Here is a 17,367-nt window from a genome sequence, read left to right as displayed (position 1 = left end):
ACACACACACACACGCGCGCACGCACACACACACACACACACACACACACACACACACACACACACACACACACACACACACACACACACACACACACACACACGCGCGCGCGCGCGCGCGCGCGCACACACACACACACACACGCGCATGCATGCACGCACACGCGCTACACACACCCACACACACGCACGCACACAGCGCACGCACACACACACACACACACACACGCACACACACACACACACACACACACACACACACACACACACACACACACACACACACACACACACACACTCTCTCTCTCCCTCTCTCCAGCCAAGTACAGTAGATAATATTACCTTTCTGTTGTCTTTGGTTTTAATGTTCAGCCTAAATGTCACCTTGACGCTCTGATATTGGCATGGACCACCCTAGGTCAACAGGCAGAGTGAGGCAGAAACACTTTATACTGCCATTGGAAGATACAGAATAACAATTTCACGGCGAAGTCCATCAAATTGTTATTCTGTATCTTCCATTGGCAGTATAAAGTGCTCTTCTGCAATAAGATTTTGGAACTTGATGGAGCAGACAAGGCATTTTTCCCCAAACTATTTTACTTACAAGCTTTCACATCCTATCTCTCACAGCGCGGCATAAAAAAACCAAGTTTGCAAACATGTTCTAAAACTTTGTTTTCTTGTCTAGGCGAATATACTGTATTGTTTTGCGGCAATTGTTTATCGGCAAATTGTGTAAAATTCAGAAATCACATCGAACGATTTCTGTAAAATAAATCACATCTACATCAAACCCATTTGTGTAAAACCAATCACAAAATTTATCACGTGCCAAAAAGACTAAAGACACAAATTTCTCCACCTGCTCAACCCACTGGTTTATTGGATAATCATTCAGTTAGAGGCAAAGACTCAGTTCTTTCTTGCATGAAAAAGGCCCCATCGCTGGTCTCCATTGGTGGAACGCTCCAATTTTTCTCTCCAGCCGTTCACAATGACACTAAAGTCCTCCTCCGAGAATTGCTGCAAAGATACATGCGGGTTAGACAGCCAGCTATCAAAGACCATTTAGATGTGTTTTTGGTTGTGTAGTTGGCAACCTCGATGAATTCACTCTTGATTTCATCAGCTCTCTGGAGTTCTTCCTTTATGGTCTTGATGAATTGGGCTGTCCTGTCATATGTCTGAACATTACAGAAGCCAGCGTCCTGAATGAACTACGCCGGCGGGCACAAGAGACAACATGAGCAACGAGCATTGAGATGAAGTCATCCCATACCGAACTTTCAAAAGACAGCAAGAGATGACTGAGTTATGAGAGTAACCCATTTTCATTTTTGAAGCGCTATTATTATTGCAACTCTTGCAATAAAAAAAAGTTGTGATGGGTGAGACACGTCACATGGAAACGTGGCATTTTGCAGCACCATGATAAGGTGATGGCGATGGGAGCGGATAAACAATTACAGAAACATGGATTTTTTTTTATTTTTTTGGGGCAACTCTAGGATAAAACTCAACACAATGTGGCTATACTCACCTTTCCATACTGTGATGGTGTGTAGAGGATGTAGCCTCGCTGTTTGACATAAGCTTCAAATTGGGAGGTCCATGGCTTCTCTCCACAACAGTAGTCACTGATAAGCAGCTGGCCCCCAGGCTTTAACCAAGACTGGACATGAAGGGCACATGCACTTGACTTGGGTTAAAAAAGTGTTGATTTCAATTGGTGGGACTTATCAAGATTTTGTGGATTTTATTCAAACACACACTTGCTTGCAAAAAGGTAGGGGTATTTGGATGTGGGGTTAAATTTCTGAATGAACTTCAAGCGCATTATAACCTTTCTTCGTGCACACATTGTGTTCAATGTCATTATTTGCACGACTTGCTGTTCTCCAAAAAGTAGCGGAATGGTGTCATGACCAAGGATTCCTCAACCCAGTCTCACATCAGAGTCAACGAATAAGGGAATCAATGTACTATACTTTGAGAAGGGAATGCCGGATCGTCAGAAAAAACAAACTCGCATTAAACAAACAACTTTGTTACAGGGACAACTTCTACAGGCAATTTGTTGTGCAATCAATCTATCCTGGACCAGTTATTGTGGCATCTTTGCCATTTTGAATTTGGGGAATACCTCCCAAATTGAAGTCATCCACACAGCGGAGTGCAACTCCAACCAGTTTGTCATCGCTGGACCAAAACTGGCCTCAATGAACGGCAGCAACAACCAGCGACAAGACATCCTCTGTGCCTCAATACCCTATTTTCCGGTTTATAAGGCGCACCCCCAATTAATGGTGTATAGGCAAACCTTTTCCATATACATGCATAAGAAGCACCTTCAATAAATTAAAAGGGGTTTCCAAATATAATATATGATTATATAAAAGTTTTCCAAATATAAGGCACACCACCTTATAATATTACTTCACATACAAGGTGGACCTGCGTAAAAAGCGTAGGGTCATCTCAAAGAAAATCAAGGCTTTTGGGTGCGCCTTATACCAGTGTTTGAAATAACGTCTGCGCGGAGGCCCGGGGCGTACAACTTTTACGTCGGGCGTATAACTTTGAAAATGTCTCGGCCCGGGTGGCCGACAACTTCTTCAAGAAAAAAAAAAAAAATCAAATCAAACGTTTGTTTTATTCAATAAAGCAAAAGCTACGAGCAAACCGTTACAAGCCACGTGGACTCCTCTTTCTAAGCGCCTTTCAAAACTCTCAAGTACAATTTATAGTCCCGGTATAGTACAAAGAATGAAACAGGCTTCTGATTGGCTGTATGCAAATTTTCAAACGAATGTTCGTTTGGCAACTTTTCTGAGTTATCTGCCCTGGTGTGCGCTAACTTTTTGTCATGAGTTTCAGACACTGCTTATACACCGGAAAATACTGTACTCGCCCATCCCTTCTTTGCTTTCCAAGCCCCAAAAAGTGACGTGGTTCGTTTCCTTAACTCTGAAAACAGCTGACCATACTGTGCCCTGCTTAGAAGCCCTCTCAAAATAGAAAAGGAGTGCACTTATTGGTGACAGACATTATTAACAGTTAATGATACCTTAACTTTTTAAAACTGCCATAAACCATGAAACTGGTCATAGTCCCAAGCCGAGTAGTGTATAAACTTGATGCTATTAGCTAAACGGACATCCACTTTACTTACATGGAAACGTTTGAAGAGAGCAAGCTTGTCTGTAATATGGAGGATTGTGTCTCGGCTGTAGATAACGTCAAATGAACCATCGGGAAATGTCCTCTTAGTGGCATCAGCAACTTCAAATTCAACCTATAAATTGTGAATTCCTTTCATATTAAACACGACTGAAGCCATGACATTCAATGCGTGAGCTTATCAACATACCGAGGACAGCTTCTCGGCAAGGGCCCTCGTCATAGCGATATCCACCATGTTTTCTGAGAGGTCCAAGCCAAGCACCTCAACTCCGAATGTCTGAAATACAGTATGATAATACAGTCTACTATATCTCAATCTTTAAAGGACAACCGACGTCACTTTTTTGTTTCTTAACTGACATCAGAAAAACCTTTTACAGCATCTAAAATACCTAAAACATGCAGTATGATATTTTTTATTCAAATGCAAAACACCAATAAAAATGACTTAAAGTGTCCAAAATCTGCAAAAAATTGAGCTGCGAATTCGGCATTTTCAGAAAGTCCCACCCCCAGTTCGTGACATCACGCCAAGACGTCTTGCATTGCTAGAGAATCAAAACAATGGCTTCAGATTCGGCGAATATGCTTTCTTGTTACACATCCAGTTATGAATATGATTCAAATAGTTCTGAAGAAGAAAACATACATGTTTGCAATCGATTAAATAATTTATTCCGTGTCATTTTGAGACATCAGGGGTGGGAAATGTCGCACCCAAAGGAGGCAGAAAATGGCGACAAAGCCGTGTAGGGAATTAGCCCGTTTCCACAGGCTGATAAAACCTTCCATTGAGCTTGGTCGCCCTCTTCTGGTGGCTTTTTGGTGCAACACGAGGTTTTCAGACCAAACACGTACAGCAAAATACATTGACGTGATGGAAGGACTGCTACAATGTGTCTTTTTTTCGGTCAGGGGCGTTCCTTCGGTGACGTCACGTATGGACTCGTCACCAACTCAAAAACAAGGCTTCCTGAATATTCAGTGCGAGTCTTAAAACGTAAAATATAGCGATATGCGGTGGAATCTTTGTAAAATAAGCTCAGTAGAAGTCATTTGAAGTGATTTTATATTTTACAAATTATGGACACAACTTGTCCGGAGACATCGGTTGTCCTTTAAGTGTCAAGATGGTGTTTCCTCAGCTCTGACCTTTGCCATGTAGAAATCTCCACCACCGATACCACAGCCAACATCCAGAACCTTCTGGCCAGGTTGCAAGTTGAGCAGATCTACAAATTCCTGTTATTACAAGATCGCAAAGCACATGCATTGCATTGCAAATGCATTGGCATTATTTCAATGCCAATGCATTTGTACATTCATTCATTGCTGGTTTATACCAGCAATGAATGAATGAACCAAAAACAATTATGATTCCACTGACAATTTGTGGAGTGGTGGTATTTACCCCAGCCCCCCCATCCATTTTGTCTCCATCTTATCCTGCCCCGAGGCTTGACTCCAGGTAACAAGTCAGGATGTATATTTACTTCATTGTGAAATGGAAATTGGATAACCAGGTTCATAAATGTCAGCTATTTGAAACTTTTCACAAAACCAAAAGCATCGTAAGATGTAGAAAAAAATAACAATAAATAAACATTATTGGAAAAATTATTATTTGTGATGTCATTTTTTTTTAACGGGAAGAAATAATTTCTTTACTCTACCATCTGATCATCAAGAGGCAGAATAAACCCTGGACTTTTTGTCTCGCAATTGACAACTATCAATATGCACATTGACACTTTCAGGGAATTTTGAGTGTTCATGCATGATTCTTTTTTTTTGTACATGAGAGGAAACGAGAGCACCCGTAGTCACATGGGGCAAACATACAAATTCCATGCAGGTAGACCTAAAGTGAAATTTGAAACCTGCACTCGTCAAACAAGAGGCAGATGTCCAAAATACATGAGCCCTAGTGTGATCGATGTGCAGTATATCTTTTCGAGTAAAACAGTTGGTCAAGGTCAACCTTGAACAACTTGCCTTCATCAGGCACCAAATAGTCTAAATGTATATTTCGAGTGAAAGATGTTTGCTCTGACCTTGGTTGTGCTGAATCCGCCTGTGCTGACATAACCCGACCCAAACATTTTCTCATAGCACAGAATGCCCCGCCGAGTGTATTGCTTGTTGTCCAGGAACATCTGGAAGGTCTTGAATGTCTCCATTGTGTCTGAAGAACGTTCAACCTTCTCCCACAACCAGCAGATCTGATTTGGGTTATTTTTCAACTGGAGGTGAAAGGGTAAGTACATATCACAAACAAATGTCCAATCGGCAGTGATTTTGGAACACACTCCACTCTCCTGAGCAAATCAACTAGTCAAGGTTGAAGTCAATATTTTGAAAGATCCAAACCAGAGTACCTCCATGTAAGTCTTGACCCTCTTCCTGAACACGATGTCGAAACCAAACCTCTGACCTGATTCTTCCTCCTTCACATGGACTGATGCAGTCATGTGGTTGTACTGGGCTTCAGTGCGGTAACGTGTCGGGTTGAACTCCCTTTTACAGTTACCTGTAAGGTGAATACAATTACATCAACGCAGTGTAGGACAATACAAATTCCCAAATAAATGGATTGGTTAAATTTTGTACCGGAGCGATGGTTACACGATTCTCTATAGAAGAGCGAGCCACCAGGCTGCAACCACACCAGCATTTTCTTTAGCAACAAATGCAGCTCCTCGTCACTGAGGTACATCAACAGCCAGTTGGAGAAAATGAAGTTAACACTAAAGAAGACAGGAAGAGGACAGATCCATCTGATTTTTCAAAAGGTTGCTATCAGTGTTGACTTCAGATGTACATTTGCCTAGCACACCTGTTTGGGGGCAGTTCCAACTTTGTCACATCAGCTTGGAGGAAGGTAACATTCTTGTGGTGCCCGTTGTTCTGCCGGTTCTTCTCCACAAAGTTCTCCATGAAATCAACACTGGTCACGTGGTCTGCCTGTTTCAGCAGATGGCCGGTATGTCGACTGTTTGATCACAAGTGCACATGTCTGTATTTTTATCTTGGAGATCATGAAACGTGAAATATAACATGCCTGTCCGATTATCGAGTATTGGGTTTTTAACTTAACTCATTCACTGCCAGAAAATGTGCAAAAATGGGTCCACTCCAGTTGACAGTGGTTTTGTTATTTTCACTCAAATTCCAACACCCATAGAATATAGAGTTTTGGGACTACATATATATTCAATGCAGCGTAAGAAACCTTAGACTCTCTTCTTTCATCCGAAAAAAAGAGTTAATTCCTAAGTTATATGGTTCTGAAGTTATCAGAGCTAGAAATGTGGGCGGCTGTACAAAAGGCAAATGCTGCCCCCTTGTTGGAGGGAAAAACATTGCCAGAGGTGTGACCAGCGCTTTATCGGAACCCCCCGCAAGTAAAACCAAAACCCGAACAAATTCGGGAATGGCGTCATGCTTTTCAATTCTCGGGAATGGCAGTGAATGAGTTAAGAGTTGAGTATAGTCGTTGTGCAAACTTTGCGCACATTGCCTTCCAATGTCAGTTACGGCTAACCTATAAAAACAGGTGTAAACTCGGGAAATACCCAAAAGGGGGCTTTCATCACGTCATGTCGTTTTTTTTTTTTTTACTTCAAGATGGCGGCGTGAGAGTGACTGCCTTTCCAGCTGCTCCTGTTTTTTTCTACTTCTTTCTTCCCTTTCCTCTTCCTTTCATAACTTTGCTGCTGTGAAATATAAATTTCTCCACTGCGAGATGAATAAATGTACATCCAATCCAATCCAAGTGAATGTGAATGTGACACAGAACTCCGACACATATTTAATCTAGGGCTCCTGCTGAACGAATTCATGCGCGCTTCAGAAAAAACATCCGCACCCCAGACCACCACTCGATGCTCACCCAATGCCGGATCCCAGTTCCAGCACACGACACCCGGCTAGACTTGGCAGTATGGACAAGATTTCGGGCAGTTCCTGCTGAGTTAACTCAATGGCGGACGAGTCCAGCATCATCTCCTGCACTGTGGCCTCCCTGGAATGCTCCTTCCAAAATTCTGTCATGCTGTCACGCACTGCATAGTGAACAGGATTCAGATCGATGGATGATAGAGAAAGGTACTTTAATGTCAAAATGTAATGATGTAAAAATACAGCGTTTCTTGCAATGATATAAAGTCAAGATGTCAGATATCAGTTTTTTCAGATCAATATTCATCACCCCTTCTGTAAACACGTACCCAAACCACTACAATTTGTACTCCATACTTCTTCTTTTCCTTTTGACTTTTGACTTTCCTTTTCCCATTATGGGGTCGCCAGAGCAAATCAGTGTGCTCCATCTTTAGAGGTTGCATCCGCATGTTTGTTTTGGCCAAACTTTTACATTGGATGCCATTCCTGAAACAGCCCTCTGTATTTATCCGGGCTTGGGACCGGCATAAGAAGACTTATGTTCCTTTGCGGCTACAGAACAAGCAACTCGCTCAGAAAAAGGTTCCCATACACAAAATGGTCATCGGCCCAAACAAAAACTATACTCACCATTTGATGACAATTTAATGCTCTGATCTGACCGTGAAATGGGCTAATAATGGCTAATCCAAACCAAATAACTATATAAATAAATAGATAAAAAAATAAATAACTGTTTTTTTGTTGTTGTTTTGACTTCAAGATGGCTCTGCGAGTGGCTGCCTTCACAGATTTTTCTTTCTTCTTCCTTTCATAACTTTGCTGCTATTAAATGTAAATTTCTCCACAGATGAGACTAATTAAGGCTAATCTAATCGAACCTAATATAATGTGGATGTATGTACTCCATACTATGTCTTTAAAATCACTGATAGATAATTTTGCAGAAAGAAAATGAATTCAGAATGAAAAGACATTTTTTAAACCATCCCACTTCCACATACCGTGCTCCATAGTGCTCTTTGAAAGTTTACTCGTGACAATGAATGTACTATAGCAGTCCTCCGGTCCCAATTTGAGGCGATGGGCCATCCCCTTGTTATTTATATCAGATTAGGACATGAGGTGTACAACCCTGACCATGAGTATGTATCCAATATGAGTGAAGGAGGCGCGTCAAGGTAAGTACTTTATAAGAAAGGGGAGGAAGTGGGCCATGGCACAATCAAAGCAAACAAATAAAACAATAAAAAAAGCACCTGCTTCACTGTGTAGTTCAGCGCACGGCGCAGGAATTAGTAAAATAGGTTGTCAAACTCACATGAGGACGATGACGAAGAAATCCCACAGGCCCTCAAACTGGCGAGGTTCTCTCTCTCTCTCTCTCTCTCTCTCACACACACTCTCACACGCTCTCACTTACTCTCTCTCTCTCTATCGCTCTTTATTTTGTGCTGACACGTTGGACGTTGGAACTGCACTGTGGCACGCAGCCATTGTGCAACATTGCATCATGGTGAATTGTTTCTGTGAATGTGATTGGATTGGATTTGCCTTTATTAGTCTTGCAGTGGAGAAAGTTACATTTCACAGCAGCAAAGTGATGAAAGGAATAAAAGTAGAAAAACAAATACATGAGCTGCTGGAAAGGCAGCCACTCTCGCGGCGCAAATTAATCTCTTTGTGTGTGCATATTCTGTGACTTTGCACACAGTTACAATGCAGAGTACAAGTTCATGGCACACAGTACTGAATGGACCAGGTCATTGAGATAACAATGTGAATATTGTATTCAAAGTACAAGTCCCATATTAAGGTTCTATGCAAGCAACATATCAGTGACCGAGTGTTATTTGTGGTCTGAAATCACAAAAAAAAAAAAAAAATAGAAAACAGAGAGATTTCCACTGTAACTCGCAGATATATGCCACTTTGGTCAACGACAATTGTATCATTTTTAGCCTTGGGTGCAAAGGTATAATTATGTCGAAATGGGAAAACGAGTTTACCAAGAAAGAGACACGTAGACCAGAAAGTGTACAGTACTACGCAACTGTTCAATGTTTGCAGCTCTTGGCCTCATAAGGTTCACCGGTGAGTTGCAGCCTATGCCATTTGACTTTGGGCAAAGGGCAGGATATACTCTTGATTAGTCAACAGTCAGTCGTGGGGCACAGACAGGAACTCAAACAAGGGAATCATGGGTGACGACAGGTATATAAATCTTGAAAATAAGTGAGCCATGAGTCAGTAAGAGGTTGAAAATGATTACTCTGAGATAAAAATTACACCACTGTTGTTTATTTTAGTGCCTTAAATATCATCCATCTATTTTGCATCTGCTTTATCCTCACAAAGATTGCGGGGGCTGCTGAACTGGTTGCAAGCCAATTGTATATGGCACACATAAACGAACAAGCATTCACACTCACACTCACACCGAGGGACGATTTAGAGCACGAACCTGTCATGCATGTTTTTGGAATGTGGGAGGAAACAGGAATGCCCCGAGAAAATCGACACAGGCACTGAGACAATATGCGACATAGGCACTGAGACAATATGCAAACTCCACTGTTACGTTCTCCCCTCCACCCCTTTGGAGGCCACACGGATCCTTCCAATTACTGATGAGACACACCTGGATCCTGGGCAGCCTACAAAAGGGGTTGCTCCAGGCTCACTCATTCTCTCACCTGCCTGCCAAGACCAGACCTTTGGCCGTGTTGTTCCTTCGATTGACTAGAACCAACCTGTGTCTGGTCTCCCTTTTATGTTATTGGCGTTGCCGTGCCGTAACCTCCACACAAGACGCAAGAAGGCTAAATCAAACTACTGCTTATGTTCAATAACATAACATTACTCTATTTTCAAACTATCAAGTTACCTTGATCTGAAAAATTGTTACCCGCTGAAGCATGTGTCTTCAGAAACTTAATCCCAAAGTAGAAATCTTGATTTGAAGATTACCAGCGGATGAAAAAAAAACCTCCAACATAAGTTGTTCAGCTATTTTTTTACATGTCACACTTTGATACTTTCATTTCTGCACTTGAATAGAACACACCAACAATATCCATGTGGATATTATTTTCACTAGGTGGCAGTCATGGTTCAAAATGGCAATCAGAAAATACTGTAAATGAATTTAGAGAGTTGCTGATATTGTGTGTGCGTGTGTGGAGGGGAGTCTCATAGTTGTGTACAATATTATAATTTTGCTGAAAACCATTTTTTTATAAAATGTTATAAAACTAAGACAGGATGGTGAGTAACGATGATTAAAAATCAAACAAAACTATGTTGTAAAAATAATTAATGGAAATACGGGAAAAATAATTAAAGGACAACCGATAACTGATATTTTTAGTCAAATGAAAAACACCAAAAAATGACATAAAGTGTCCAAAAACTACTTCAAAATGACCTCAGAAAGTTTCAATTTCAGAATGTCCCGCCCCCTTGTTCGTGGCGTCACGCCAAGACGTCTTGCCTTGCTCGAGAATCAAAACAATGGCTTCAGATTCGGAGAAGATGCATTCTTGTTACTCATCCAGTTATGAATATGATTCAAATACAGTAAAGTCTCGTTATATCGATATTCAAGGGAGTCCGAAAAAATAACGATATAACCGGGACTATCGATATATCCGATCCTGCGCCGAACTGCATTAAACAAAAGCCGCCAAAAGAGGGAAGCCAAGCGCCATATAAGAAACGGAGCTGGCCATTAGCTCCCTTTTTTTTTGGGAGATGTTCCCCCAATGTTGCCTCAAAATGGCACATATAATTCTTTAATGATTGTAAACATGTATGCTTTAATCTTCAGAACTACAGTGTATTTGAAACATATTCATAACTGGATGTGTAACAAGAAAGCATATTATCAGAATCTGAAGCCATTGTTTGGATTCACAAGCAATGCAAGACGTCTTGGCGTGAAGTCATTTTTATTTGCATTTGAATAAAAAGTGACATCGGCTGTCCTTTAATACACAGTATGGAATGTTAATAATTTTCAAAATCATCGCGCTTCAGCAGACAAAACAAGAAACATTGTTGCAAAAAACGATTGCATTCATATACAGTACAGTGGGCATGTACATAACACAACAGGGAAACTGCAACGCTTACATCTTACTGTATTATGTATACAATTTAAAAAAGTCATCAATCTTCTTCTGCTTCGAATTTTTACCTTTTAACACAAACACTTCAATCTCGTCTGCTACACACAAGCTAGCGTCTGAAAATGAAAATGGCTCTGCTACACGGGTGCTGGCCACGTAACCAAGTCACCTGACCAAGTCGACCAATGGCGCGACTGATGGCGTGACACGTAACCAAGACACGTGACCAAGTTGACCAATGGCGCGACCGATGGCGTGTCATGTGACAAAGTCACACGGCCAAGTCGACCAATGGCGCGACCGATGGCGGCTCACGTAACAAGACACGTGACCAAGTTGACCAATGGCGCGACGGATATATCGATATAAACAACAAAAATGGCCGGCGGGGGATGAAAAGGAGCACCGTAATAACCGGATTATCGTCATAACCGGGTATCGTACTAAACGGTACTAATTATACATAAAAAGACTAGAAATGTGCAAGGGAAATGAAAATAGTATCGTAATAAGCGGTACTATCGATATAACCGATATCGATATAACGAGACTTTACTGTAGTTCTGAAGCGGAAAGCATAATTGTTTGCAATCGATTAAGAAGTCCTTCCATGTCCCAGAAAATGCACAAGATGGCGCCCAAGCTCCGTTGGAAATGGAATGATTTGTTTGCTGGGAATTTGTGTCAGCTAGTATCAACTAGTAGTCTTGGTGCAACACACAACGATTCACCATCGCATTATTGATGTGTTTTCCTTCCAATTTTGCCATCAACACGGATCAACACGAAATTTTCAAACAAAACAAAGTACCCAAAATGCATTGTGTGTCGCTATCTTGGTCAGTGACGATACCTACTGTGACGTCACGGTAGGTATCGTCACCAACTCAAAAACAAGACTTCCTGAATATTTAGCGCAAGTCTTAAAACGTAAAATATAGCTATATACGGTGGAATCTTTGTAAAATATGCTCAGCAGAAGTCATTTGAAGTGATTTTACAAATTATGGACACAACTCGTCTGTGCTAACCACTCGACTACCGGGCCACCTTATGGCATATCCATTAATGCAAATACTATAACAGAGGTGCCTTCTCTAGATTGCATCTGTCAAGGCATCACAAGTGGATTTCAATGAGAAGTTTTGTAAAGATGTTACTTCCACAAACAGAAAAACAATCAGAGATAATCTCGTGACGTGTTTGCATAGCAGGTCAAAGAAATTGTTTGTATCAGTATGAGGCGTGATCCCAAGCCCGGTCCTCGGAGCAACCACCCAGCCTGATTGAAATTATCACCGCTTGAGTAACCTCTGAGAAGCCTCATGAAGATCCTGAGTCAGGTAAGATGGAAGAGCATGCATATAAAACAGTCTGCATCGGGGATCTCTGTGACTGGATTTGCTACAAGGAAGCGTATCAAAAGGTGCCAAAAGAAGGTGTCTCACTTGAACGTGACTGGATGTAGAAAAAACATTTTTTATATGGATCTTCACATAAATGATTGATTTTGATTGGATATCCTGGCAAACCACATCTTCAAGTTCTTTCAGGTTTTCTTTCCCCCACGAGGGATGATGGAAGGAGGAATGAAAAATATAGCCATGAATAAACGCACTTATTTATTGATCTCTTTAAATTATAGAACAGTGCAGACACAACACTGCTCCTAAAAATAATTTTGATCAACATCATTTGTGCTTTTTGTGTTTCTATTCCATCCAGCCTTGCACACATCCAGCCCTGTCCTATACATAAGAGGGTATTCTTACATTTTTCACTGACATCAACTTTTCTCATAGAGGAGACATTTAATGCACTCTTAGCACGGTGAGTCATGCACAGTAACCCAGACTTGAACTCCAGATGTTTAAGATGTTATTTTCCTGCAGGGAGTTGATGATGCATTCTTGGTTAATTAAAAGAGAATTATATGTATTTTGGGCAGATCATAAGCATAAGAAATGAGAAGCAAGTTGAGCGGACTACAAATAACACTCACGCCCACTATATGGCAGTTCATGTGGAAGGGGGTGACATTGCCTGTGAGATAACATGTATCCATGTGCAGTGGCACTTTGGCTTACGAAATTAATTGGTTCCCAGACAGAGTGTGTAAGTGAAAAGTGTGTATCCCAAAAATGTATTTCCCATAGGAAACCATTAAAATGAGAATAATCCGTTCCCAGGTCCCCAAAAAACATAATTTTCTACTTTCTAATTTTCTAAGTTTTAAAACTACACAAAATATACCTTATTTTATGCATAATAAATGTGCTATAGTATTATAATTAAAGAAATAAACTGTACTGTACAATAAAGTCATTTTATTTACCTTTGTGATGGTCGTTAATGGCTTGATGGAATGGAGTGTCTGGTTTCCTCAGCATTAAACACTTGATGAGGAACATAGGCTTCTTTCACCATCTTGAGGAATGATCCCTTGTAGTTGCTTTCTCTGTGATAATTGTATCTAGTTCTAATTCTTCATCAATTGTGATCTCTTTAGCTGGGTTGATAGCTTTTTGCATCAAGTGTACACATGACTTATACGGGTTATATGTGGAGCCTGATTGATGGGATATTTTAACTGTTGTCTATCCATTTTCTCACTATTCTCACACTTTTGTTTTCTTTTGTTTGAAGCTCTGTAATCTCCCTTTCGTGTGTATACTTTCTCACTCTCTCTCTGTCTGCCTGTCTCTTTAATGTTTCTTTATTTTGCACATTATAGGAGAAATAAAGACAAAGGGATTCACTTAGTGTGTACAGTGTAATGATGAGTTATGGTGGCTGATTTTGTATTTTTAGATGTGATTTTGGGTCACTGGCACACATGCTCAGCGTAAAAATATTTGTCTTAGTGCAAGTGTAATGTAACATATTTGAGGAGGTGCTACCCCTGTCTGGCCATTCCTGAGTATAGATTGTCTTGTCCACAATTTGGTGTCACATCAACTGTAAAAACAGGCACTGGGGGCAATGGTCTCGTTCAGCCTCACGAGGCGTTCTGCAAACTTGGCTATGAGGAGACTCGATTGTATATATTCTGTAAAATGATGCTAAGAGGATCTTATAAGCATTATCATTTTTAAAATATTTTTATAGCACCAACGTCACCGTGTGCACGGACAAGTTCATTGTACGACTTGGCTTAGTTGCTTATGTCCTTCGGATTAATTAGTCATTATAAGTGCCTTACATGCTGGGTCCGAGAGGACAGTAATTTCATCTGTGCTTTATGTCATGCATATTAGCATATTTGACAATAAAGCTGACTTTGACTTAAGTTTGTATGTTTCTTTAATCTCCATGTAAAGTGTGCGGCTTGAGAATAGCTTTTAGAAAATAATTGAAATTTGCATCGTTACAAGTTCTAAATCTCAGAGAAAGGAGAGTAAAAAAGATATCCTTGTACTTTGGACGACACCTGCATATTGAGTTCAGGTATCAAGTCAGATAACGAAGGTGTTCTGAGTCTGAATTCCAGCAAAAAAAATGAATTTATTTCTGGCTCTCTATCAGCTCAGCAATTCCCCATAGATGAGCTACTTATCTCGTATCCACCGCCAACACCATTTGTATCAGACACCGTTCTGACGTGAACACTTCAGGCCTGTAATCCAAGTGGTGGGAGGCCCTCCTGTTGAGGTCACGTAACGCTGTGAGTGAGAAGAGAAGCCATCATATCACATTACAAACTTCACATTAAGACTCTGCTGTGTGACTCTGCTGTGTGACTCACTTGGTGAAAAAAAATACATAAATACATAATGTCCAAACCATAATATACAATCATCGTATTTTGTCATCATTAAGCTAATTGCAATCTCGGTTAACTTTTGGGGAGAGTTGGGCTTGGCCCTGACTGAGTCGCAGGCCATTTGCAAGCTTCAAAAAGCACACATGGACAGTGAGCTGCACCTTTCACCACAGCTGAAATTGCTAGATCCAGTATGATGCAAACTGGATGAAAAAGATAAAAAGTTAATCTAAAATAGCTTGGCAGACCTTCTGTGCGGACGCATCTACACGTTGATTTGGGCATACATTCAATTCTATCATGAATTGGATGGAAGCAGTTAGGGTCCAAATAAGTCATTTTGCCAAGGGCATATGACTTAGACAAGTTATTCGCACACTGACTTGACAGTGAAACGGTCCTGCACACAATTCCTTCTGCGGCCTTCCTCTATGCTGTTCCTAGGCCTGCGTGAGTTTTCTCCAGGTTCTCCAATTTGACCCCACATTCCAAAAACATGCATGGCAGGCTGATTAAACACTTCTAGATGTGAGTGTGAGCGCAGATGGTTGTTTGTTTCTGTGTGCCCTGCGATTGGCTGTCAACCAATTCAGGGTGTTCCCCGCCCCGTGCACGAAGACACTGCGATAGGCTCCAGCAAAACCCTTGTGAGGATAAGCTGGATCAGAAAATGAAAAGATCAATCATCAAGTTTCTTAGAAAGTTTTTTTTGACTTAGCAGTTTTTTTGACAACGATACTAGTGCAGCGTGTTCTACCGGAAACAAATTCCTTGTGTGTTCTACATACTTGGCAATAAAGATGATTCTGATTCTGATTCTGAACTGGAGAGTGCAGAAGTTTATTTAAAAAGGTAGGAACATGACCTTTAAAGGACAACCGACACCTTCGGACAAGTTTTTGTAAAATTTGTAAAATCACTTCTACTGAGATACTACTATTTGCTAAAATTGCTTCAAATGACTTGTACTGAGCGTATTTTAGATTCCACCGCATATAGCTATATTTTACGTTTAAGACTCTGAATATTTAGGAAGTTTAAGATGCGCTGAATATTCAGGAAGTCTTGTTTTCAAGTTGATGACGATGCCTGACGTGACGTCACGTCAGGAACGCCCCTGACCGAGAAAGCGACCAACAATGCATTTTGGGTACTTTGTTTGGTCTGAAAACATAATGTTGATCTATGTAGATGGCGAATTTTGAAGCAGTTTTGGGACACTTTAAGTCATTTTTATTGGTGTTTTGCATTTGACTAAAAATATCAGGCTGCGTGTTTGGGGCATTTTAGATGCTATAAAACATGTTTTTGATGTCAGTTAGGAAAAATGGTGTCGGCTATAATTTTAATTAGTCATCTGAGCATGAATCTCTCTATGACAGATACATGACTCACTCAGATCGGTTGGAAGGAGGGGATCGTAGTCCATGAACCGGAAATGATTTAAAACCCACAACGGAGGACTTACCAAGGTTAGATTGCGACTCCTTGCTTTTTCTTATGCTCCAGTTGGCAATCAGTGTCTACATTATTGTGAAAGGATCTATCTGCTCAATTTGAGCAGAAAATATGCAAACATTTTGCATCAATTACCACACTTGTTGAACTGAAGAATAACTGTTGTCTTCTTTGCTTGTACTAAATGCACTACTCTCCTGACTGCGCTGGTTATAAAGCACCTTTTGCCCGGAGGGAGCACAAAATTTGGCTCTCACATAAGCCGATGTCTGCTTTGATCATCATTTATAATATGTGTAGACACCAAACTAAGCCGACAGATCTAAATTTGGGTTTTGCAGCACGAAAAACCTTCTTCAGTGTCCAACTATAAAAGAAATGTGTAGATTAATCGGGCAGATCATCCCTGACTTTACAATATACTGAACAATGGACTGTCCAACCGAAATGCATCATTAACTGTATATCTTATCTAAAGAGTGTACCGGCTGGGCAGATTTTCAGACATAGACATTTGAAGTATATAGGCAAAGGAGGCACAGGGGACTGCAGGCTAAGGCTAATATGGACGTCAGCATTTAATGAGAGGAAGCCGCTTGACTTTGACAGAAACAAAAGACCATCTAACATTATGAACTTTTTCTCCGCAGGGACTGACCAAACTCAGAAAAGTCTCAACATCCGCTGGCATTCAGGACGTTTTGGAAAAACGTATGGAAAGTACACTGATGCATTGTGCGGGCCAGGACAATGACGTTAGTTTGTGCAGGAATACAAGATGTGCTGATGTCTCATCACATTCTGCACTTTGACTCTGGTGACCTTCACTTGGCAAACATTTAAACGTTGACCTGGACTTATGATGGTTGACAATCTGATATTTTTCCACAGGTGTGGACAATCAGTGATATTTTTCCACAGGTTAGT

At 40.8% G+C, this 17,367-nt stretch overlaps 1 protein-coding gene across 5 annotated transcripts; it reads right to left on the bottom strand.

Annotated features, from left to right (window-relative positions):
* Nucleotides 1–856: 856 nt before the first annotated feature.
* On the bottom strand, nucleotides 857–8,559 carry pmt (phosphoethanolamine methyltransferase). Of its 5 annotated transcripts, none has more exons than XM_088988639.1 (12): nucleotides 8,411–8,559; nucleotides 7,079–7,250; nucleotides 6,023–6,178; nucleotides 5,797–5,933; nucleotides 5,565–5,716; nucleotides 5,241–5,429; nucleotides 4,339–4,428; nucleotides 3,374–3,463; nucleotides 3,176–3,298; nucleotides 1,544–1,675; nucleotides 1,104–1,220; nucleotides 857–1,026 (listed from the first exon to the last, which is right to left on the bottom strand). In XM_088988639.1, exons 2-12 carry the CDS (start codon nucleotides 7,237–7,239, stop codon nucleotides 916–918), a joined length of 1,458 nt encoding a protein of 485 aa, XP_088844765.1. In that variant the 5' UTR covers nucleotides 7,240–7,250; nucleotides 8,411–8,559; the 3' UTR covers nucleotides 857–915. The 5 variants fall into 5 exon arrangements, with proteins under 5 accessions (XP_088844765.1, XP_088844774.1, XP_088844758.1 ...); XM_088988648.1 differs by lacking the exon at nucleotides 8,411–8,559 and adding an exon at nucleotides 8,349–8,370; XM_088988632.1 differs by lacking the exon at nucleotides 8,411–8,559 and adding an exon at nucleotides 8,094–8,254 and having other exon boundaries at nucleotides 5,797–5,891.
* Between the last annotated feature and the right edge of the window lie 8,808 nt (nucleotides 8,560–17,367).

This window comes from Hippocampus bargibanti, linkage group LG02 (genome assembly GCF_051943395.1).
Source record: "Hippocampus bargibanti isolate YZ-2025 linkage group LG02, ASM5194339v1, whole genome shotgun sequence".
Lineage (NCBI taxonomy): Eukaryota > Metazoa > Chordata > Actinopteri > Syngnathiformes > Syngnathidae > Hippocampus > Hippocampus bargibanti.
Note: the sequence above shows the minus strand (reverse complement) of the source record. Positions and strands in the feature narration are given on the sequence as shown.

Bases quoted from the DNA above. Each gene is read 5' to 3' on its own strand.
- pmt (XM_088988621.1), bottom strand. From the start codon at position 8,181: ATGGCCCATCGCCTCAAATTGGGACCGGAGGACTGCTATAGTACATTC. The intron at 5,430-5,564 runs GTACTCTGGTTT...TTTCACCTCCAG, and splicing joins GGGTCAAGACTTACATGGAG to TTGAAAAATAACCCAAATCA. The intron at 1,221-1,543 runs GTGAGTATAGCC...CCGCCGGCGTAG, and splicing joins CACCATCACAGTATGGAAAG to TTCATTCAGGACGCTGGCTT.